The sequence below is a fragment of the Pavona decussata genome, unplaced genomic scaffold, assembly GCF_977016875.1.
Source record: "Pavona decussata unplaced genomic scaffold, jaPavDecu1.1 SCAFFOLD_174, whole genome shotgun sequence".
NCBI lineage: Eukaryota > Metazoa > Cnidaria > Anthozoa > Scleractinia > Agariciidae > Pavona > Pavona decussata.
The window spans coordinates 1,317,443-1,335,000 of NW_028145585.1; the positions used below are offsets into that span (position 1 = coordinate 1,317,443).

General features: G+C 40.2%; 3 protein-coding genes across 5 annotated transcripts in view; all 3 read left to right on the forward strand.

The window, feature by feature from the left end:
- Positions 1-17,558, forward strand: part of LOC146463890 (nonsense-mediated mRNA decay factor SMG7-like) — a 157,486-nt gene that overhangs the window by 45,832 nt on the left and 94,096 nt on the right. The window lies entirely within an intron of this gene.
- LOC146463893 (tetratricopeptide repeat protein 28-like) lies at positions 419-6,130 on the forward strand. Its single transcript, XM_085084010.1, has 3 exons — positions 419-563; positions 876-3,246; positions 5,714-6,130. The coding sequence occupies exons 1-2, from the start codon at positions 419-421 to the stop codon at positions 3,242-3,244; spliced, it is 2,514 nt and encodes an 837-aa protein (XP_084940136.1). The 3' UTR covers positions 3,245-3,246; positions 5,714-6,130.
- LOC146463894 (actin-related protein 5-like) lies at positions 9,020-17,136 on the forward strand. 2 transcript variants are annotated; one of them, XM_085083938.1, is made up of 8 exons: positions 9,020-9,067; positions 13,034-13,122; positions 13,551-13,670; positions 14,210-14,321; positions 14,467-14,562; positions 15,453-15,546; positions 16,257-16,356; positions 16,643-17,136. In XM_085083938.1, the coding sequence occupies exons 1-8, from the start codon at positions 9,052-9,054 to the stop codon at positions 16,709-16,711; spliced, it is 696 nt and encodes a 231-aa protein (XP_084940064.1). In that variant the 5' UTR covers positions 9,020-9,051; the 3' UTR covers positions 16,712-17,136. The 2 variants fall into 2 exon arrangements, with proteins under 2 accessions (XP_084940064.1, XP_084940063.1); XM_085083937.1 differs by lacking the exon at positions 9,020-9,067 and adding an exon at positions 12,086-12,191.

The following is a 17,558-nucleotide window of genomic DNA, read 5'->3' on the forward strand; positions in this document are numbered from 1 at the left end:
TTTTTGAAAACACGGTGGATGCTCAACACTGGTTTGCTAGTATCACAAAACAACTCATGACTACTGTGCTTTTGTTTTCTTTCTCTAGTTTCTAGTTTAGACCATCATGGACAACACAGAGGAAATTATAACGACCATCTTTATTGGTACATTCGTTGCGGCCACATTTCTTCGCAACACAAGTCGAGTTCTACAAGCTCTTGAGTTGTGCAAGGAATGTTTGATTCTACTTAACAAAAAAGCCCTGTTTAAAGAAAAGAAAACTGTTGAATTAGCATACACAGGGATTTACTTATTATTGTTTCAGACTTACTGCCTTCTTGACGATCACACAAGTGGGATAGAATGTGGTAGGAAACTTTTACACTTTCTGCGCGTACTTGGAATGAAATCCCAAGAAGCCCAGGTAACCTACAGAATGGCAAAGTTATACCGCCTTCAAAGTCAATGCAACGAAGCAAAAAGGCTTTATAAGGAAGCACTCAGCATCTTGGTAGAAATAAGCGACAGGCAAGGGCAATCCGCGTGTTATGGGGAACTGGGAACTGTGTACCACTATCTCGGTGAATATGGAAAGGCCGAAACATACCTGAAGAAAGCACTTGTGATCAGAAAAGAAATTGGTGACAAACAAGGAGAAGCGGCGTGTTATGGGAACCTGGGAAATGTGTATCAATCTCTCGCTGAATATGGAAAGGCCGAAACATACTACAAGAACGCACTTGTGATCACAAAAGAATTTGGTAACAAACAAGGAGAAGCGGCGTGTTATGGGAACCTGGGAACAGTGTATAAATTTTTCGGTGAATATGGAAAGGCCGAAACATACCAGAAGAACGCACTTGTGATCAGAAAAGAAATTGGTGACAAACAAGGAGAAGCGGTGTGTTATAGGAACCTGGGAAATGTTTATGAATTTCTCGGTGAATATGGAAAGGCCGAAATATACCAGAAAAACGCACTGGTGATCACAAAAGAAATTGGTGACAAACAAGGAGAAGCGTTGTGTTATGCGAACGTGGGAATAGTGTATAAATCTCTTGGTGAATATGGAAAGGCCGAAACATGCTACAAGAACGCACTTGTGATCACAAAAGAAATTGGTGACAAACGAGGAGAAGCGTTGTGTTATGAGAACCTGGGAGAGGTGTATCAATCTTTCGGTGAATATGGAAAGGCCGAAACATACCAGAAGAACGCACTTGTGATCAGAAAAGAAATTGGTGACAAAGAAGGAGAAGCGAGCTGTTATATGAACCTGGGAATTGTGTATGAATCTCTCGGTGAATATGGAAAGGCCAAAACATACCAGAAGAACGCACTGGTGATCACAAAAGAACTTGGTGACAAACAAGGAGAAGCGGCGTGTTATGTGAACCTGGGAACAGTGTATAAATCTTTCGGTGAATATGGAAAGGCCGAAACATACTACAAGAACGCACTTGGGATCGGAAAAGAAATTGGTGACAAACAAGGAGTTGCGGTGTGTTATGGGAACCTGGGAACTGTGTACCACTATCTCGGTGAATATGGAAAGGCCGAAACATACTTCAAGAACGCACTTGTGATCACAAAAGAAATTGGTGACAAACAAGGAGAAGCGGTATGTTATGACAACCTGGGAACTGTGTATCAATCTCTCGGTGAATATGCTGCGGCTAAAGAGTATCACGAGAAAGCACTTGCCATTAGCAGAGAGATAAGTTACTTAGCTGGAGAGGCAGAATCGCACCTCCGCCTTGCACACGATGCCATATTAGAAAATAATAATGATGATGCTTTGTCGAATCTCCAGGCAAGCATTAACAAGTACGAGAAAATGCGAGGTTTTCTTGGACACAATGACCAATTTAAGATATCCCTGTTAGACAAGCACAGTGATTCCTATCAATTACTAAGCGCAAGGTATTGTCTTGTGGGAAATGTGAAAGAAGCTCTTCGTGTTCTGGAGCTTGAACGAGGCAGAGCTCTGGCAGACTTAATCTCAGGTCAGTATTCTGCCCAACAACAAATTGCAGTCAATCCGCTGTCATGGCCTGATATTGAAAGGATCGTGAAAAACGAGATTGACTGTAACTGTCTCTACGTTTCATATTTTTGCCAAGATATGTTTTTGTGGGTTCTTAAAGGGAACAGGCCAACACTTTTCCGTAGAGTAGACGTCAACGAATGTTTTGTTAAAAAGGGATTGGGAAGACAAGTTCACGAAGTTTTCAGTGAGAAAACCTTCAGAAGGTTTAATGTCCTCCGTCAAGAGCAATGCGAAGATCGATCACTGTTTTTTCTAAAAGCCGACGACTCAACACATAAAGCATCGAGGAAAGTGAGCTCGGCAGGTTTTCGCCTATTGGAGACCGAGGAAGATGAAGACCTACAACCCGTTCCCAGCCTAGCCGAGTGTTACCAAATGATCATCGCCCCCGTGGCTAACTTTCTTGACGAACCTGAACTGGTGATTGTTCCTCATCGCTCCTTGTACAAAGTTCCATTCGCAGCATTAAAGGATGAAAGTGAGGCATACCTGTCGCAGACTTACAGGATCCGCATTGTTCCTTCTTTGTCGACTCTTGGGCTCATCCGGGACAGTCCAGCAGATTATCACAGTCAGACCGGGGCACTTATAGTGGGCGATCCGGACGTTGGGGACGTGCTTTACAAGGGACGCAACGTGAACCCTTGTCGCTTGCCCTCTGCAAGAAAGGAAGCGGAGATGATAGCAGAACTACTCGGAGCTGAGCCTTTGCTAGAGAAGCGAGCAACTAAGCAGGCGGTTCTTCAGAGGATACCTTCTGTAAGTCTGATTCATTTTGCTGCTCATGGTCATGCCGAAAGAGGAGAAATTGCCCTCGCCCCTGAACGCCCCACTAACGCGACTCCATGCGAGAAAGACTACCTGTTGACGATGGATGACATTTCACAAGTTCAACTACGTGCCAAACTTGTAGTACTCAGCTGTTGTCACAGTGCTCAAGGACAGGTTAGAGCTGAGGGAGTTGTTGGAATCGCTCGGGCTTTCCTAGGATCCGGTGCACGCTCAGTATTGGCTTCCCTGTGGCCCATACCAGACGAAGCAACAGAGCAGTTAATGAGTCGTTTCTACAAACACCTTGTTTGTGGGGATAGTGCCAGTGAGTCTCTTCACCAGGCCATGAAGTGGATGAGAAGTAACGGCTATCATGACTTGGGAAACTGGGCGCCTTTCTTGCTGATTGGAGATAACGTAAAGTTTGATTTCGGAAAGTAAAGGTTAGTTTGATCAATGATCTCTCCCTTATGTGCGTTGAATGAATTACTCAGGAAACTCTCCCTCATTCGTCTGGAAATAAATAAATGGTTCGGTGACAGGAGAGTAAAAGGTGTATTTTTATTGGACTTTTCTTATTCCGTGATTTATGAACATCATAAGAGGATGAGTAGCGATTCTACCTTTTCTGTGGAAATCAAAACTTTTTTGAAGAACACAGCACCCCTTATACCGTTTAGTATATGGTGTTCCGTTCATTCTACTTTTGAGAGAAAGATAACCAAAGGCTTCTGTGAGCCAACTCGTGAATGCAGAAGTGAATAGTGGTTACCGTATTAAAAGCAGTTCTTGCATCAAAGTTCGCTACAAGGATTCAAGGACGCCATGGGTGGCTTCGCAGCAGACCATTTCAGGCTGCCTACGTGAATAGCCTGCGTTTCCTGTGCCAGAAACTTTTGAGATTTCTCGGATATAAATATGTGTATGTTATCACCGAGTTTGCCTCGATTTCGCGGCCCTCGAATTGAGGTCTTAAAAATGCACCAGAGAACACTTATAATATACAGCGGAGAAATCCTTTTTCATAGAGAAAGCCAGGTTTTTGAGAAGGCAAATAGTTTGATATCAAGTGAAGATAAATTCAGATGAATTGCGGCGATGCGTTTCTCAGGATATTTGATGCAATTCCTGGAAGTCTACGGAAAATACATTCGATGTTTTATGTAATGTTTAAAACACGAGCAGCAGTGCTTTATGGGGATTTAAAACCACGAGGCGCAGCCGAGTGGTTTTTAGACCCAATAAAACACGTGCTGCGAGTTTTTTAAACGGCATCAAAAACATTCCTTGAAAAGCCCTGCTTCCTGTTCATTTACTTTTGTGCGCAGTCAAAAACAATTTCTGGTAGAGGCGATTTGAAAATGGTAAATTTTTTTCCACTCCTAGCAGTTTTACAGTGAAATTTAACTTATAATCTCGCGGTTCAAAGGTGGACGTGTACGTTCTTTTGGTGGTTTTACGTGGTTACTAATCGACAAAAAAAGCGTCCAGTTTATCTTCTAAGAACATCCGGCGTAAGTTTTTTTCTTCGCGTCTAGTTCTTGTCAAATGAAACATGATACATGTGAACAATTTTGGTTGCCTAGCACGTGACCTTAATGTTACTGTCCTCTTTCAGTATGGTAATATTCCTTTCTACGTTCAAACGACGGTTTCCGTCAGCGTTTTATAACATCAGAAGAAGCTTTCAATCTTGTTGAAGTTGCTATTGTGGGTTTATCCAAGTGAACATAAATATAGAAATACATCAAGGGTTTATTGTCACTGTGCATTAGAAAACTTTCAGTGTTTATATTTGAGCTTAAAAGTTTTAATTTTCTACTTTACCCTCAGAGCCTTTCACCCGCGGAATGGTCTTGAATCTTAAAAGTTAATTAAGCGGTTTTTTTTTTTTTAAATATATTGCGGCCAGATAAATGAAATGTTTTGTTCGCCTGTATATAAATTCATTGTTTTCGCGGCCTGATCTTATCGATTACGTTTGACTCCGAAGGGAGATTTATCGCACTGTGGAATATCGTATTCTTTTAGTCACGTGGCTTCCTCGGATTTGTATGGTAAGCTCCTTTAAAGGTTTTCATGTTTGCGTTTGATGTTTGCTGAAACGAGCAGCTACGCCTATCGAAGTGTAGCCATGCTCTTTTGGCTCGTCACGCAATCTTTCCTCCCCAACGAGAAAAACCAAAAGGGCGTTTTCGAGGGAGGGAGGGAGAAAATATCCGTCCTGAAATGAAAGTTCCCCGTTAGTTTCGGTCAAGAAAAGGAGTTAGCAGACAACACACATACTAGCTGTTTACTTTTAAGAATACATTATTCGTTGGGTTGATTTTTGTCCCCTAATGGCGGCTTATGGTGAACACATGTACAATACGCAGACTCATGAATAATTTATGATCTTGATTAAATTCCGATTAAATTGATATAAACTTTACATCTGATCGAGCGGATGAAATTCAGCCGACATCACGATAACTCGTTCATTGCGCATGCGGCCATAAGCAAGTTTAAAACTACTGTTTCAGCGTAATTGCCGAGGTCTAAGAGGTCGCGCTTACCAAAAAGTCTTCAACAAATACGGGGGGAGTGCGGTGCGAGGCAAAAGACAATTGGAACTCCATTTGTTAGAATGACTGAAACGATTTAATCACAGTTCAAAGGTTCCAGAAGAGGCGGAGGAAGCGAAGTAGTATTGTAGCTAGTAGGTTGCGATCAAAGTACCTGAAGTCGTGGTAGATAAGTTGATTATGTACAAATTCAACAAGTTCATTAAGAACACAACTTGACATGGCAACTTTTATTTCCAAGCCCTACAGAATTGGTAGTTATGCGCCCATGCAGCTGGAGTGGGTAATTATTTTGCAATATCAGATCTCAACACTTACCCTACATAATCCGATATTTGTTTATCAGTTGCAGGTGTTTTGCCATCCGCCCACCGCCGAGGAGTGCCCGACAAATGGCAAGTTTCTTTTGAAAAAGGACGTCAGTAACGTGGGCAGTGGAATCACTTCGAATGAGAACATTGACTAACCACAGTTGTATAACATAGCAATTTGTGTTTTCGCAGTTTTCGTTGTCAGCAATGCAATTTTTCGATTCAAATTAAGAGCAGAGTTAATCCTCACATATTTTTGGAGTTTAAGTATTAAGTTTTAATTTGGTAGCATTTAGAGTTCTCGAAATACACACATTTGAATTTCAGTATGGTTATATCTTGTAAGTTATAAATAAGGTAGACAGTTTGTTTTTTACAAATCTAACACAAGTAAATGTGTTTGATAAAACTTGCTTAATCGTTGATCAATATACATGATCAAAAGGATGAGGAGATAGTACAGTAGAACCCCGGTAACTCGAACTCGGATAACTCGAACTCCCCCGCTAACTTGAATTGAGTCTCCATTCCCTTGAATTTGACCCAACGTTTCAGTCGTTTTTACTCGGTTAACTCGAACTCAGATAACTCGAAACCCCCGCTAACTCGAACTAAATTTCGTTTCCCTTGATCAAAATTTACCCCGATAACTCGAATTTCTGGTTCTTATAACTCGCCACAGATGCCCATTGAGAAATCCCATTAGTTTTTCTTATCGTGTGATCGAATTCAAGACTAGAACAAAGACTGGACGACGCAAAAGGGAACATAAATTGAGTGTATTAAATAAACTAAGTTACATTCACAGTATTGCATTGTCGTAAGAATGCATAATCATTACAGTTGTTACAAAATGTTTTAGTTTCTCGTGAAATAAGTTTAATTTGCAGAATTTGCACTGTATTGTATACCGAAGTGCTGAAAATCAATAAACTATTAATTATTAACCTGGAAATTGGATATTTTAATCGATCCCGATAACTCGAAACCCCGCTAACTCGAAGAGTTTTTCGTTTCCCTTCAGAGTTCGAGTTACCGGGGTTCTACTGTAGTTCCCTTCCTAAGAGTAGTTTTCAATTAATTGTCGAAAGTAATTTATGTTTGCTTTACTACGCTATGTAATTGGTTGACAAAACACGTGCCACTTTGGAAATAATGTGATGGAATATGTTAAGCCTGGTGCATAAATGCGAATGATGTATTAAATAAATCAGTAAATGACACAGGCGTACTCGGAAAAAAATCGGAGTGCTCCTATCTGGAGTCGAACCTAAGACCTTCCGATTACTAGTTCGGATGCTCTACCACTGAGCTACAGGGGACTTGTGGGAGCTAAGGCCATTAAACTAGGTTCATGGGACAAACATCCTGCATACTGCAAAGATTGGAATGTCAATGTGTGGCGCCATGGAAAAAATGTGATGGAAATAACGTGATGTCTCATGAACCTAGTTTAATGGCCTTAGCTCCCTCGAGTCTCCTGCAGCTCGGTGGGAGGAACACTAAGATTTTTTTCCGAGTATGCCTGTGTCATTTACTGATTATACATCATTCTCACGTGCCACTTTCTCGACAAATGAGAAGCAAACCCAATCGTGACTTACTTGCAAGCGTTTTTTCGATCTTGACTCTGGTTACATGCATTCTGATTGGTACATTGCGCTCTGTACGTCTGTTGTGATTGGTGTTAGTAATCACTTCAAAGTTTTTACTTTGTCGTTAGTGGTTTGCACGTTTTGCTACAAATTCCCGCGAAGATTTTTTTTTGTTAATATCGCATATTTACGGTTTCTTTTTCATAACGTAATCAAATAGTTGTAGATTTAGATATTCGATGGTTAATTTTTCGCTGACCTTTTTAAAACAAATGGATATTTACCTGCTCACTTTCAGATATAGCAAGCATTAAAGTATTATTTAACAATTTTTCGCCTCTCTTGTTTTTTATTTGTTTCAAATTGTCACACGTCAATCAACAGAGACGCGCAGTCTGCCGATCACATGCTCAATCGAAATCACATGTTCAATCGATAAACTGCACATGCCTCAAGTAGAATGTCAGTACCGTAAATGATCTAATAAACGCCGGGGGGCGTTTATTGAATTTCAAGGGTCTAAGGGGGGCGTTCAAGAGATAAGAGGCGTTTAAAAGAGAGAGAGGCGTTTATTCCAGTAACTGTAACATGGTAACCTAAATACGGTATTATAATAACCTAAATGACAGAGCTTTAGCAGACTATCAAGTCCGTCCGCGATAAGTAATTTCGGGATGCTACAATGCTAGGACAAGCCGAAAGAAAATTGCTGAAGATCAAGAACATTAAAGAGCGCTATCCTCACTTTGAACTGGAAATTGAGCAAGACGCAACTCGCACACCGGTGTTAATTAAGCAAGAACGCAAATAAATTGATTGATTGTTTTGTACATCTGTTTCTAGTTTGTTTGGTTTTCAGGGAAGGCGGGCGTTTATTAGACAGGGGGCGTTTGTTAGAGAGGGGCGTTTAATACAAACTTGTCAGCTTACGGGGGCGTTAATTAGATAGGAGGCGTTCATAAGAGAGGGGCGTTTATTAGATCATTTACGGTATTCTTTTACTGCCGCTTCAGTGAGACGAAGCATTGACTTCTGTGAATGAATGTTGGGTTTCTCCGACCCGTTTATCAAAACAGATGAAGAAGGACCAGGCTGTTTGGTGTAAAACTCTAGGATCACAAGTTAGTGTTAGCGATAGCACTTTCCACTTAATCGCACAATTTCCTGTTGATGGCTTCGCCTAGTTGTTTACGGACTTTTATAAATTGTCCTCGGAGATAATTAAGCTGCTTCAGGTAGGAATTAAGTCCTTTATTGGCTTCACTAAACAAGTACAGGGTTGTCGTAAATCAGTGGTCGACAGCCGCACGAACGGACAAAAAAGTAGTTTTCAGATTATAAAAACTACTGTCCTTTCTCCTCAACGAAGAGATTAAGATAACGTCACGAAGAGATAAAAACAACGACAAGAAGACTATACCACGCTACGAAATCTGACTGTCGATTTTGTCTTCTATCTGACGGCATAACCGGGTATGGGTCTGGACCCAAAATGATCCCGGTCTCAAACTAAGAGAAGTCGTATCTTATTTTACTTTCACTTTTTTATAGTTTCAGTTTCAAGGCTTTTTACCTTCGTTATAACCTGCGATCAGGCGTTTTTTGTTTTCGAGGGAGCGTGAAAGTGTGGCAGCGCGAGAGTCGGCGGTCGGGAGAACTTTCGTGTTCCCCGAAAAAGACGCGTAATCGCTTATAGCCCGTCCGCGGTACAATATGCGTCATCATATACAAAGTATTCAACTGCCGCTGTACTGTTATATAGACGTCTCGAAAAGAAAATGGCGGACGATAATGGTGGGCGCTTTCCATTCGACGAAGTTTTCGAAAATTTCGGGTGGAAATCGAATGGAACAGGATCTTTTCCGGAACAAAATTTCGAAAATTTCAGTGTTCCCGAAAAGTGGAAATTTCGGTATTTTCGAAAATTCTCGTGTTCCATTCAAAAGTTTCCAGTCGGACTGTTTGAACACATACGATAAACGGCGTCAAGCTAAAGAAGCCTGAGGCAAAAACTGACCACGTGATGACCGAGTATAAGCCCGTTCCATTCGAGACCGAAATTTCCCAAAATTCAAACCGAAAATTTTTGGTGAATGGAAAGCGCCCGGTAAGTATCGAATAAAGTGAGATCGATGTGTTCAAAAGGGGGGAAAGACCTTTCGGAAAATTACCACCTTTTATGAAAGTTTTAGGTTATATGAAAAGAGTTTTGCATGATTTTCAAATGGCTTTTGTTTACATTATCGCCAAAAAGACGAATCGAAAGCTGGAATGAAGTCGATCTGACAGTGTGATTTCGGGTTATGAGGTATGAATATATATTATCGGACACTCTTTACCTCTTCGGCTCTATTGAAGCTCACGGTGGAGAAACAGCCGATTTATTCTTCCTCTAAAATAGTAATAGAGTAGTCTTTATATTCCCAGAAGATGATTGCATAGAAAGCGTCACATTTCCCACAAAACTTACTCACAGAGGCTCGATTGGATTGATCAATTATCGGACATGCAAATATATTATCGGACATGTGATACAACTGTTGTTTGGTGCACGGTTTTGGGAAGGGTAAGGGTCAGTATGACATGTAAGCCTACGTATAATGTCCCGGGACATAACCATGTGTAATGTGCTAAGGCTTACATGAAGTTCTGACCAGGATGAGCGTCAGTAGTGACCCTCCATTCCTTACTGCCTCCATGGCAGCAACCATGTTTTCTTCCGTCCGAGTTTTTATTTTTTTTGGTGGCATTTTGACCCTAAGGATGTGGACGATTATTTTACTTGGATATGTGGAAATCCTGAACAAAATTCCCGCCAGACACATTGCATACGCAAATCCTGTTTCGGTATGGAAGCTGGCCGTCCGATAATAGATCGCAGATGTATACAGGCAAAAACACCTTTAACCAGCGGTTGATCACAGGAAACAGCCCCAACGGACTCATGGGAAAGAAAATGGAGGACAAGGTTGCAATCGGCAAGTTTTCAGGGCAATCTCTGCAGTTTTGCGCCCGTTATTGAAATTTTTTACGCGGGATGCCCTGAAGGGGCATACCGTGTCTAAAAACGGGTCGATTTCTTTTTACGCGGGATGCCCTGAGGGGGCATACCGTGTCTAAAAACGGGTCGATTTCTTTTTTTTTTTTTTCTTCCTCGTATCTACAAATGTGTACATTAATTTATTCATTAAACTCTCCCCTCTCCTACTCGGGATGTATTCTCCTGATTGTCTTCAACAGAAGCAGGCCAATAAAAATCCATTCTTGTCGCTTATATCGCGAGGGATGGGACCCACTCACCCCTACCTGTGTGACGTCAAAGCATCATTTGATTTATTTATCAAATCTGGATTAAATTTGGCGCCATATGGTTAACATGTTCTGGACTCAAGTGTGCCGTTTTCAAACGGAAATTTCACCATTTTGAAGCGGTGAATCGAAAGAATACCTTCTAAGAAGCACCCGACATTTGAAACGGTAAAAAATTAGTGAGTTCCTCGCGAAGGAATCGTGCTTTGTTTGACAGTCTTAGACCACGACGCGAGACTGAAAAGAGGTCATTGAGAAGCTTATGTTATCGTAATGGAATTTCAAAAATTCCCGGTGAAAGTCTGAGTCGCCGAGGGAAACAACGTAACGCGATCGTCGTGACTCAAACTATTCCATTAGCAAGGATAGTTTTATCAATCGGCGAAGCATACAGTTGGAATAAATGAATCAGCCCCAGCATCACGCGTAATGCCAGTGTAGCAGGCATCTTGTGTTTTTTTTCTTCCTCGTAGCTACAAATCGGTACATTAATTTATTCATTAAACTCACCCCTCTCCTACTCGGGGTGTATTGTTCTGATTGTCTTCAACAGAAGCAGGCCAATCAAAATCCATTCTTGTCGCTTACATCGCGAGGGAGAGGACCCACTCACCCCTACTTGTGTGACGTCAACGCATCATTTGATCTATTTATAAAAAACAGATTAAATTTGGCGCCATATTGTTAACATGTTCTGGACTCAAGTGTGCCGTTTTCAAACGGAAATTTCACCATTTTGAAGCGGCAAATCGAAAGAATAACTTCTAAGAAGCATTCGACATTTAAAACGGTGGAAATTGGTAAATTCCTGGCGAAGGAATCGTGCTTTGTTTGACAGTCTTAGACCACGATGCGAGACTGAAAAGAGGTCATTGAGTCCCGCAATTTCCCTTGAAACCCTGAGTAACGTAACGCAAGGGAAACAACGTAACGCGATCGTCGTGACTTAAACTATTCCATCAGCAAGGATAGTTTAATCAATCGGCGAAGCATACAGTTGGAATAAATGAATCAGCCCCAGCATCACGCGTAATGCCAGTGTAGCAGGCATCTTGTTTGTTTGTTTGTCGATGGAAATTTGTTGGAAAAATCAAGCGCCATGATCGCTGAAGGTAAGAGAACTAATTTTATTTTATATTTCCGCGGATTTACGACAGACAACGTGGTACACGAGGCGATTACATGCGATCTAGTCAAAATGTTAGTGTTTCATAACCTTTTTTTATTATTTTCGTGAGAAAACAAAGTTTTTCCGTTTTTGTCCGATAATGTGTGGCGTCCGATAAAGTATATTTATAACTTGGGACTTTTTAGACTTTCAAACACCAATGCTTTATGTTAGAGGAATCGTTTACGGAGAATTTGAGGTTTCCTTGAACTATTTAATAATACTACTTATATTCTAGTGAAAAAGCACTCAAAACATCATTATTTGGTGGTGTAATTTTCAGTTCTGATTTACATTTTTTTGATCTGTATTTTACATTCCGTCCTTAGATTTTACAGATGATCGTATATTCAGGTTTCAAGACTGAAACATCACCAGAATGTTTTTATGACTATTCACCGAGCATTAGGGACAATGCTGTTCCACTTATTATTGACAATGGTTAGTACTTTTAGAATGCCTCTCATATTCTTACAACTTTAAAGTCAATGCCAGTTGAACCAGTAGATGGTAGTCTGGCGGTGTATGACATTTGCAGACTGCAGACTGCAGACCGTAGACTGCAGACCTCAGACTGCAGACTGCAGACTGCAGACCACAGACCACAGACTGCAGACCAACGAAAGAATAAGAATAAAGGTGATTTTTTTCACCTACGCCTACTGGTGAACTCGCCTACGTAGGCGAATTTAGAATATAGCACGCTTGTTTCGGTTCACGGATTAAAGAACCAGTTAGATAGAACATAAAGTTACAAAAAGGCATACATTACTGGAGTGAACTCGCCTACGTCAGGAAGCAAAGTCGCCTATGGAGGCGAGCTGACAAGTTGTAGGCAACTTTGTTCGTAGGCGAGTTTGCATGTAGGCGAGTTGACCAGATACTGTCTGGCCAGTTTGTACTGACTCTGTACCTTTTTTTAGAGGGTGCTTATTTTATTGATGTGACATGGTATGAAGTGCTGGTGTGGATTTATTTAGTTCTACAAACATTTGGTGAATGTGAGCTAAAACAACAAAAAGCGTATAAATTTATGAAATCTGCAAAGGACAAAACATGGAGCCCCCTTTTGGACCCCCTATTTTCTTACCACAAAAAACAACAATAACAATAACAGCAACAACAGAGAGGGGGTCCATAGAGTAGGTAGATATAAGTGGTCCATTGGCATGGTCCAAAGTGGGGTCCATGGACCCCAGGTCCATGTTTTGTCCTTTCCCAGGTCGGTTATGCTCTCATTCTCTCAACTGTTAATATTAATTTGCCTTTCATTTGTCACTCAGGTGGACATTATTGTCGAGCTGGGTGGGCCATCGACAACAAACCAAGATTGATCTTTCGAAACCTGGTTGCAAAGGCAAGGGGAAAGAAGGTAAGGCTATAAGGGTCAAAAGAAAGACCTCTTTTACATGTGGAGGGTTATCCCTAGGGCTATCTCTGCCAACAAAGTTGCGGAAACCTGAAGGTATTGCATGGTCGCACTTGGTCTTGTACTCTTTGATGTGTTTGAGAAGCAGTTCCACAGCTTCAGGCATCCATGCTCATTTCTTCACCTTTTTTGACGAAGGGTCCGGTTGATTGGTTGCTTTTCTTTTCCCTTTCAATTTATTGCGTGGCTGATCAAGCACAGCTCCGTCTATCAAACCTTTGTTCTATTCCGGCCACCAAGCTGTTGCCCTGATTGTCGTCCTGACTTTGTGTATCGTTTGTGCTTGGATTTACAATATTACCACTCCTGTCACCATAGTACTCTAAAATAATTTTCCAGGTAAATTTGTGACAATTACTTATTTTTAATAGGATGGTGACTCTTCTGGAAACAGCTACTCTGTTGGAAATGATATTGGCAATCTTGAGATGGTCAGATGGGCATTACGCACTCAGTTTGATAGAGACGTGGTCACACACTATGAGTGTCAGGTAATGGATATGTTCAGCTGTGGTTTAAATTTTTTTAAAGCCAGTTTAATTTTTATTTTCCTTTGTGCAATATTCATTACCATAGTCTGAGACAAAGGGAAATAGAAATCAAACTGTTTTGAAAATTTTCAATCCAAAAAACATTTTGAACCACAACAGATACATGTAATGGGATTCATGTTGGCTCTTCAAAGATCTTAAAAAGTTCTAAGTAATGCTGAGATGTCTCTTGACTATTTTGTGTTTTTGTTTCTCACAAAGTGCAGAAATACAGATCTAATTGTAGCATGGGTAATAAATCATTATGCATTTCTGCTTAATGTTTTGTCAGTGAAAACACCTTATCAATGTACTGTAGACTACCTTTTCTCAGGCTCAAAGTTTATCATTATATATATAGTAGAAAGAAACGTGACTGTGCTAATTAATAATACCAGTCCTGTTATTTTGATATTGCAGTGAACTATGATGAGTGGGTATCCCTCTAGATAGATATCATTACATGGTCATGTCAGTAGATGCTTAATTTTTTTTTTCAGGAACAAGTGTTTGATCATGTGTTTAGTCACCTTGGAATCAACACTCAAGGAAGTGTCAATCATCCCATTGTTCTGACAGAACCTGTGTGTAACCCTAACTACTGTCGACAATGTAAGTGAACTCCAAAAAGATATTTGCAAGAAAAGTAACAAATGAATGTTGATATAATTTCATTAAAATCAAGTTTTTCTTTTCAGTCTTATTGAACGCAAACATTTTGGTACAGTGTAATAATGCATTGTTTGTATAATTACAGCCATGTCTGAGCTGTTGTTTGAGTGTTACAATGTTTCAAGTGTGGCATATGGCATTGACAGCCTGTTTAGTTTGTATAACAACCTTCCAGGTTCAGGTGAGTATTGTATCATTCTTTTGTTCAACTGCCAAAAGGTACATGGAAAGCTGGTTACGGTGATAGTACAGTTTCCTAGTGGTCATATTAACAATAAGTATACTGATAATAATTAACAACTACTGTATGTGTATTTTTATACAGGATAATCCCTGTCTGAGCATGTAAAACAACACTGATATCAGAGAGGCTCCTGTTAGGATAGTGTCGCTGATTAGTAAGCTAATTATAGGCTAGCCAGAAGATTGACACTAAAATAAAGTTGTTATTATTATCATTATTATTATTATTATTACTATTATTATTATTAATAAAAATACAAGGAAAAAGAAATCCATATCTGATTTTAAAGTGTCCGTCTTACCCCTCCCTCAACTAACTGATGGGGTGGGGGTGGAGACTAATTCTTGGAGGGGCTTATAATATTATTGGAGTGGCGGTATGTTCAATACAACTACATTGCATGGACTATTATTTATCTGGCATTCAGTGGAACTTGACTCAGTCAGTGTCAAAGGGATTTTGGCCTTTTTGGAAAAAAACATGCAACACTGCACACACTTCAAGAACACTAAGAGCTTGAAAAATCTACTGAATTCTTAAAAGGAACAATAAATTATTCATATTAATCGGTTGTAGTACATTTGGAAATGAAAATGTGAGAACTCGATAAAAGTTAGGCTGCTACTTATTCTGACCAAGTCCATCTGTACCCAGCAACACTCATCAACAGAGTTGGTATGCTGGGGTGTAATAATACATGTATTTATAACAGAACTGGACTGTTATTGTTTGGTTTCTCTTAATAGAGATACATTTTTAGGTCTTTGAAATGATAGCAAACCCCTGTGACACTTTTCCTCTAAATACTGTACCTTACCTATTTATAGAAACAGTCACTGCTCTGGTAGTGTCATCAAGCTATCAAGTCAGTCATGTTTTGCCCATTGTTAGTAGAAGACTTGATGCCACTAACTGCAAGAGGTTAGTAAAGCACTGCCAACTCCCCAGTAATGGATACCTCTTTATTTAATGCAGACAGATCTCATGTTAGTCTTTGCTCTTCTTCTGTTTCTATGCACAGATAATATCTCCCTAAGCTAAGGTCCTTTCCGCACTAGCAAAAAATCTGTTTATTCAGACAAATTTTCTATCATCATCAATGCCTTACAAATGTGGATGGTTTGTCGCAACTTTACAAATTTTGTTCAAGACGGGTTGATCTTCAAAGGCACCACCAGAAATTTTTGCCACAGGTAACACTGGAAAAAATAGATTAAATAAACAAAATTGTGTTTCTCTTGTCAATCATTTTTAGTGAAGCCATTATTAGTGCTTCCACTGTTGACAGATTGGTCAGACTGTAAAGTGTAAATAGGCCCTAATACTATATGGAAAACTCCTTGTGACACACACAGTATCAATAAGTATGTATGTCTTCTAAGATGGGTACAGTTCTCTCCAGGTCAAAAGAATAACTACACATCCTTGTATTGGTGCGTTTCATTTTGTTGAAGTATGTCTTTAGTATTCACATTAGGTTTAATGTTAGGAATCAAATACTCTTTGTCTGTTATGCAGACCTGTCTTGTTTGTAGAGCTTGTTGTAGAGCCTTTTTCAAAAATGGGATGACACTATGCACTATATTAGGTAAATTAATTAAAACTGCTATTTACAATGTCATGTTGCACAGGATAAACCTGGGTGGAGCCCATACAACATGGTACATGCAGAGATTGTTACAGCTGAAACACCCTCACCATGCTACACAGATTACACTTTCAAGAGCACAGGTGAATAATTCCAACTGTGTTTGATACCTCCTATCTACTATAAAAACCTCTTTGCCTTATTACTAATCCACTGTCCAAAGTCACTTCTGATACTTAGACAAATTAGTTTTCAGCATACAATGTAGAGTTTGCTGTATCGTATACAGAATCAAATATCTTTGTTACAGCAAGTGTGTCACAGGAAATGTGTTCCTGTAGACCTAGAGCTAACGCTCAGTGGAAAATACATGGGTTCACATAAGCTCTACAACATTCTCTGATGCATCGTTTTTATACATGTTAATAGATCTACCTCTCCATGAAGACTGGGAGCTTCAGAGTTTTCTTCCACTCAGGGTTAATCAAAGGTATGTGACACTAACAAACACCAAGGCTGGATTCGGTATGTTCATACATGTAAGTACCTCAAACATAGTAGCACACACGTATAACGTTTTTCAATCGATTGTCGAAAGTAATTTGGTGATTATTGCTTTGGTTTTGCTTTACTCCGCTCTGTGATTGGCGAGCAAAACTTGCGCCACTTTCTCAGCCAATGAGAAGCAAAACCAAAACCAATCATAACTTGCTCGCACGCATTTTCCCGCGCTTGGCGCTGGTTACTTCGAGTTCTGATTGGCTCATTTGCCCTGGTTACATCTCTTGAATTCTGATTGGCTCGTTGTGTTGTTTACATCTGTTGTGATTGGCCGGAGTAATTACGGAGGAAAACTTGGACAGTCCAGTTACTAGGTCATCAACTTTAGATAGGATACTGCAAATCAAAATGAAAGTACAGACCCTTTCAGTGTTACGTGCATGGAGGAGAATAGCGATGGACTTTCGATATGCTACATAAACAGCTGGGAGACCGTTTACACTATTCAGCAGGAAATTGTTCGATTATTGGCAAAAGAAACCATTGACCTGAAATGGGTGAAGAAATGCGTTGATGTTGCACGGCTCTCAGTTTACGGGGAAATTCTTTGAAACGATTTGACCGCATTCGCTGGTCCGTAACTTACCGTAGAATTCGGCCGTTTTGTTCGCAAGGCGATAACATTCAAAACAGTCGATTTATCAATCTCGGGATGACTTCTTGATATTTCCCACGTCAAATTGAAGATACATGTAAATTAACCCATCTTCGTCATCCTTCAGGTGAATTTCTGGTTACATGGCATGTCCAAAGATAGTCGCTATGCACGTGACATTTGAAATGG

What these genes read in the sequence shown, in the direction of transcription:
- LOC146463893 (XM_085084010.1), top strand. Translation starts at nt 419, where the DNA reads ATGGCAAAGTTATACCGCCTTCAAAGTCAATGCAACGAAGCAAAAAGG. An exon ending in AACTGTGTACCACTATCTCG is followed by an intron (nt 564 to 875) that starts GTGAATATGGAA and finishes GTGACAAACAAG; the next exon opens with GAGAAGCGGTGTGTTATAGG.
- LOC146463894 (XM_085083937.1), top strand. Translation starts at nt 12,089, where the DNA reads ATGATCGTATATTCAGGTTTCAAGACTGAAACATCACCAGAATGTTTT. An exon ending in TCCACTTATTATTGACAATG is followed by an intron (nt 12,192 to 13,033) that starts GTTAGTACTTTT and finishes TTTGTCACTCAG; the next exon opens with GTGGACATTATTGTCGAGCT. An exon ending in GATGCCACTAACTGCAAGAG is followed by an intron (nt 15,547 to 16,256) that starts GTTAGTAAAGCA and finishes CATGTTGCACAG; the next exon opens with GATAAACCTGGGTGGAGCCC.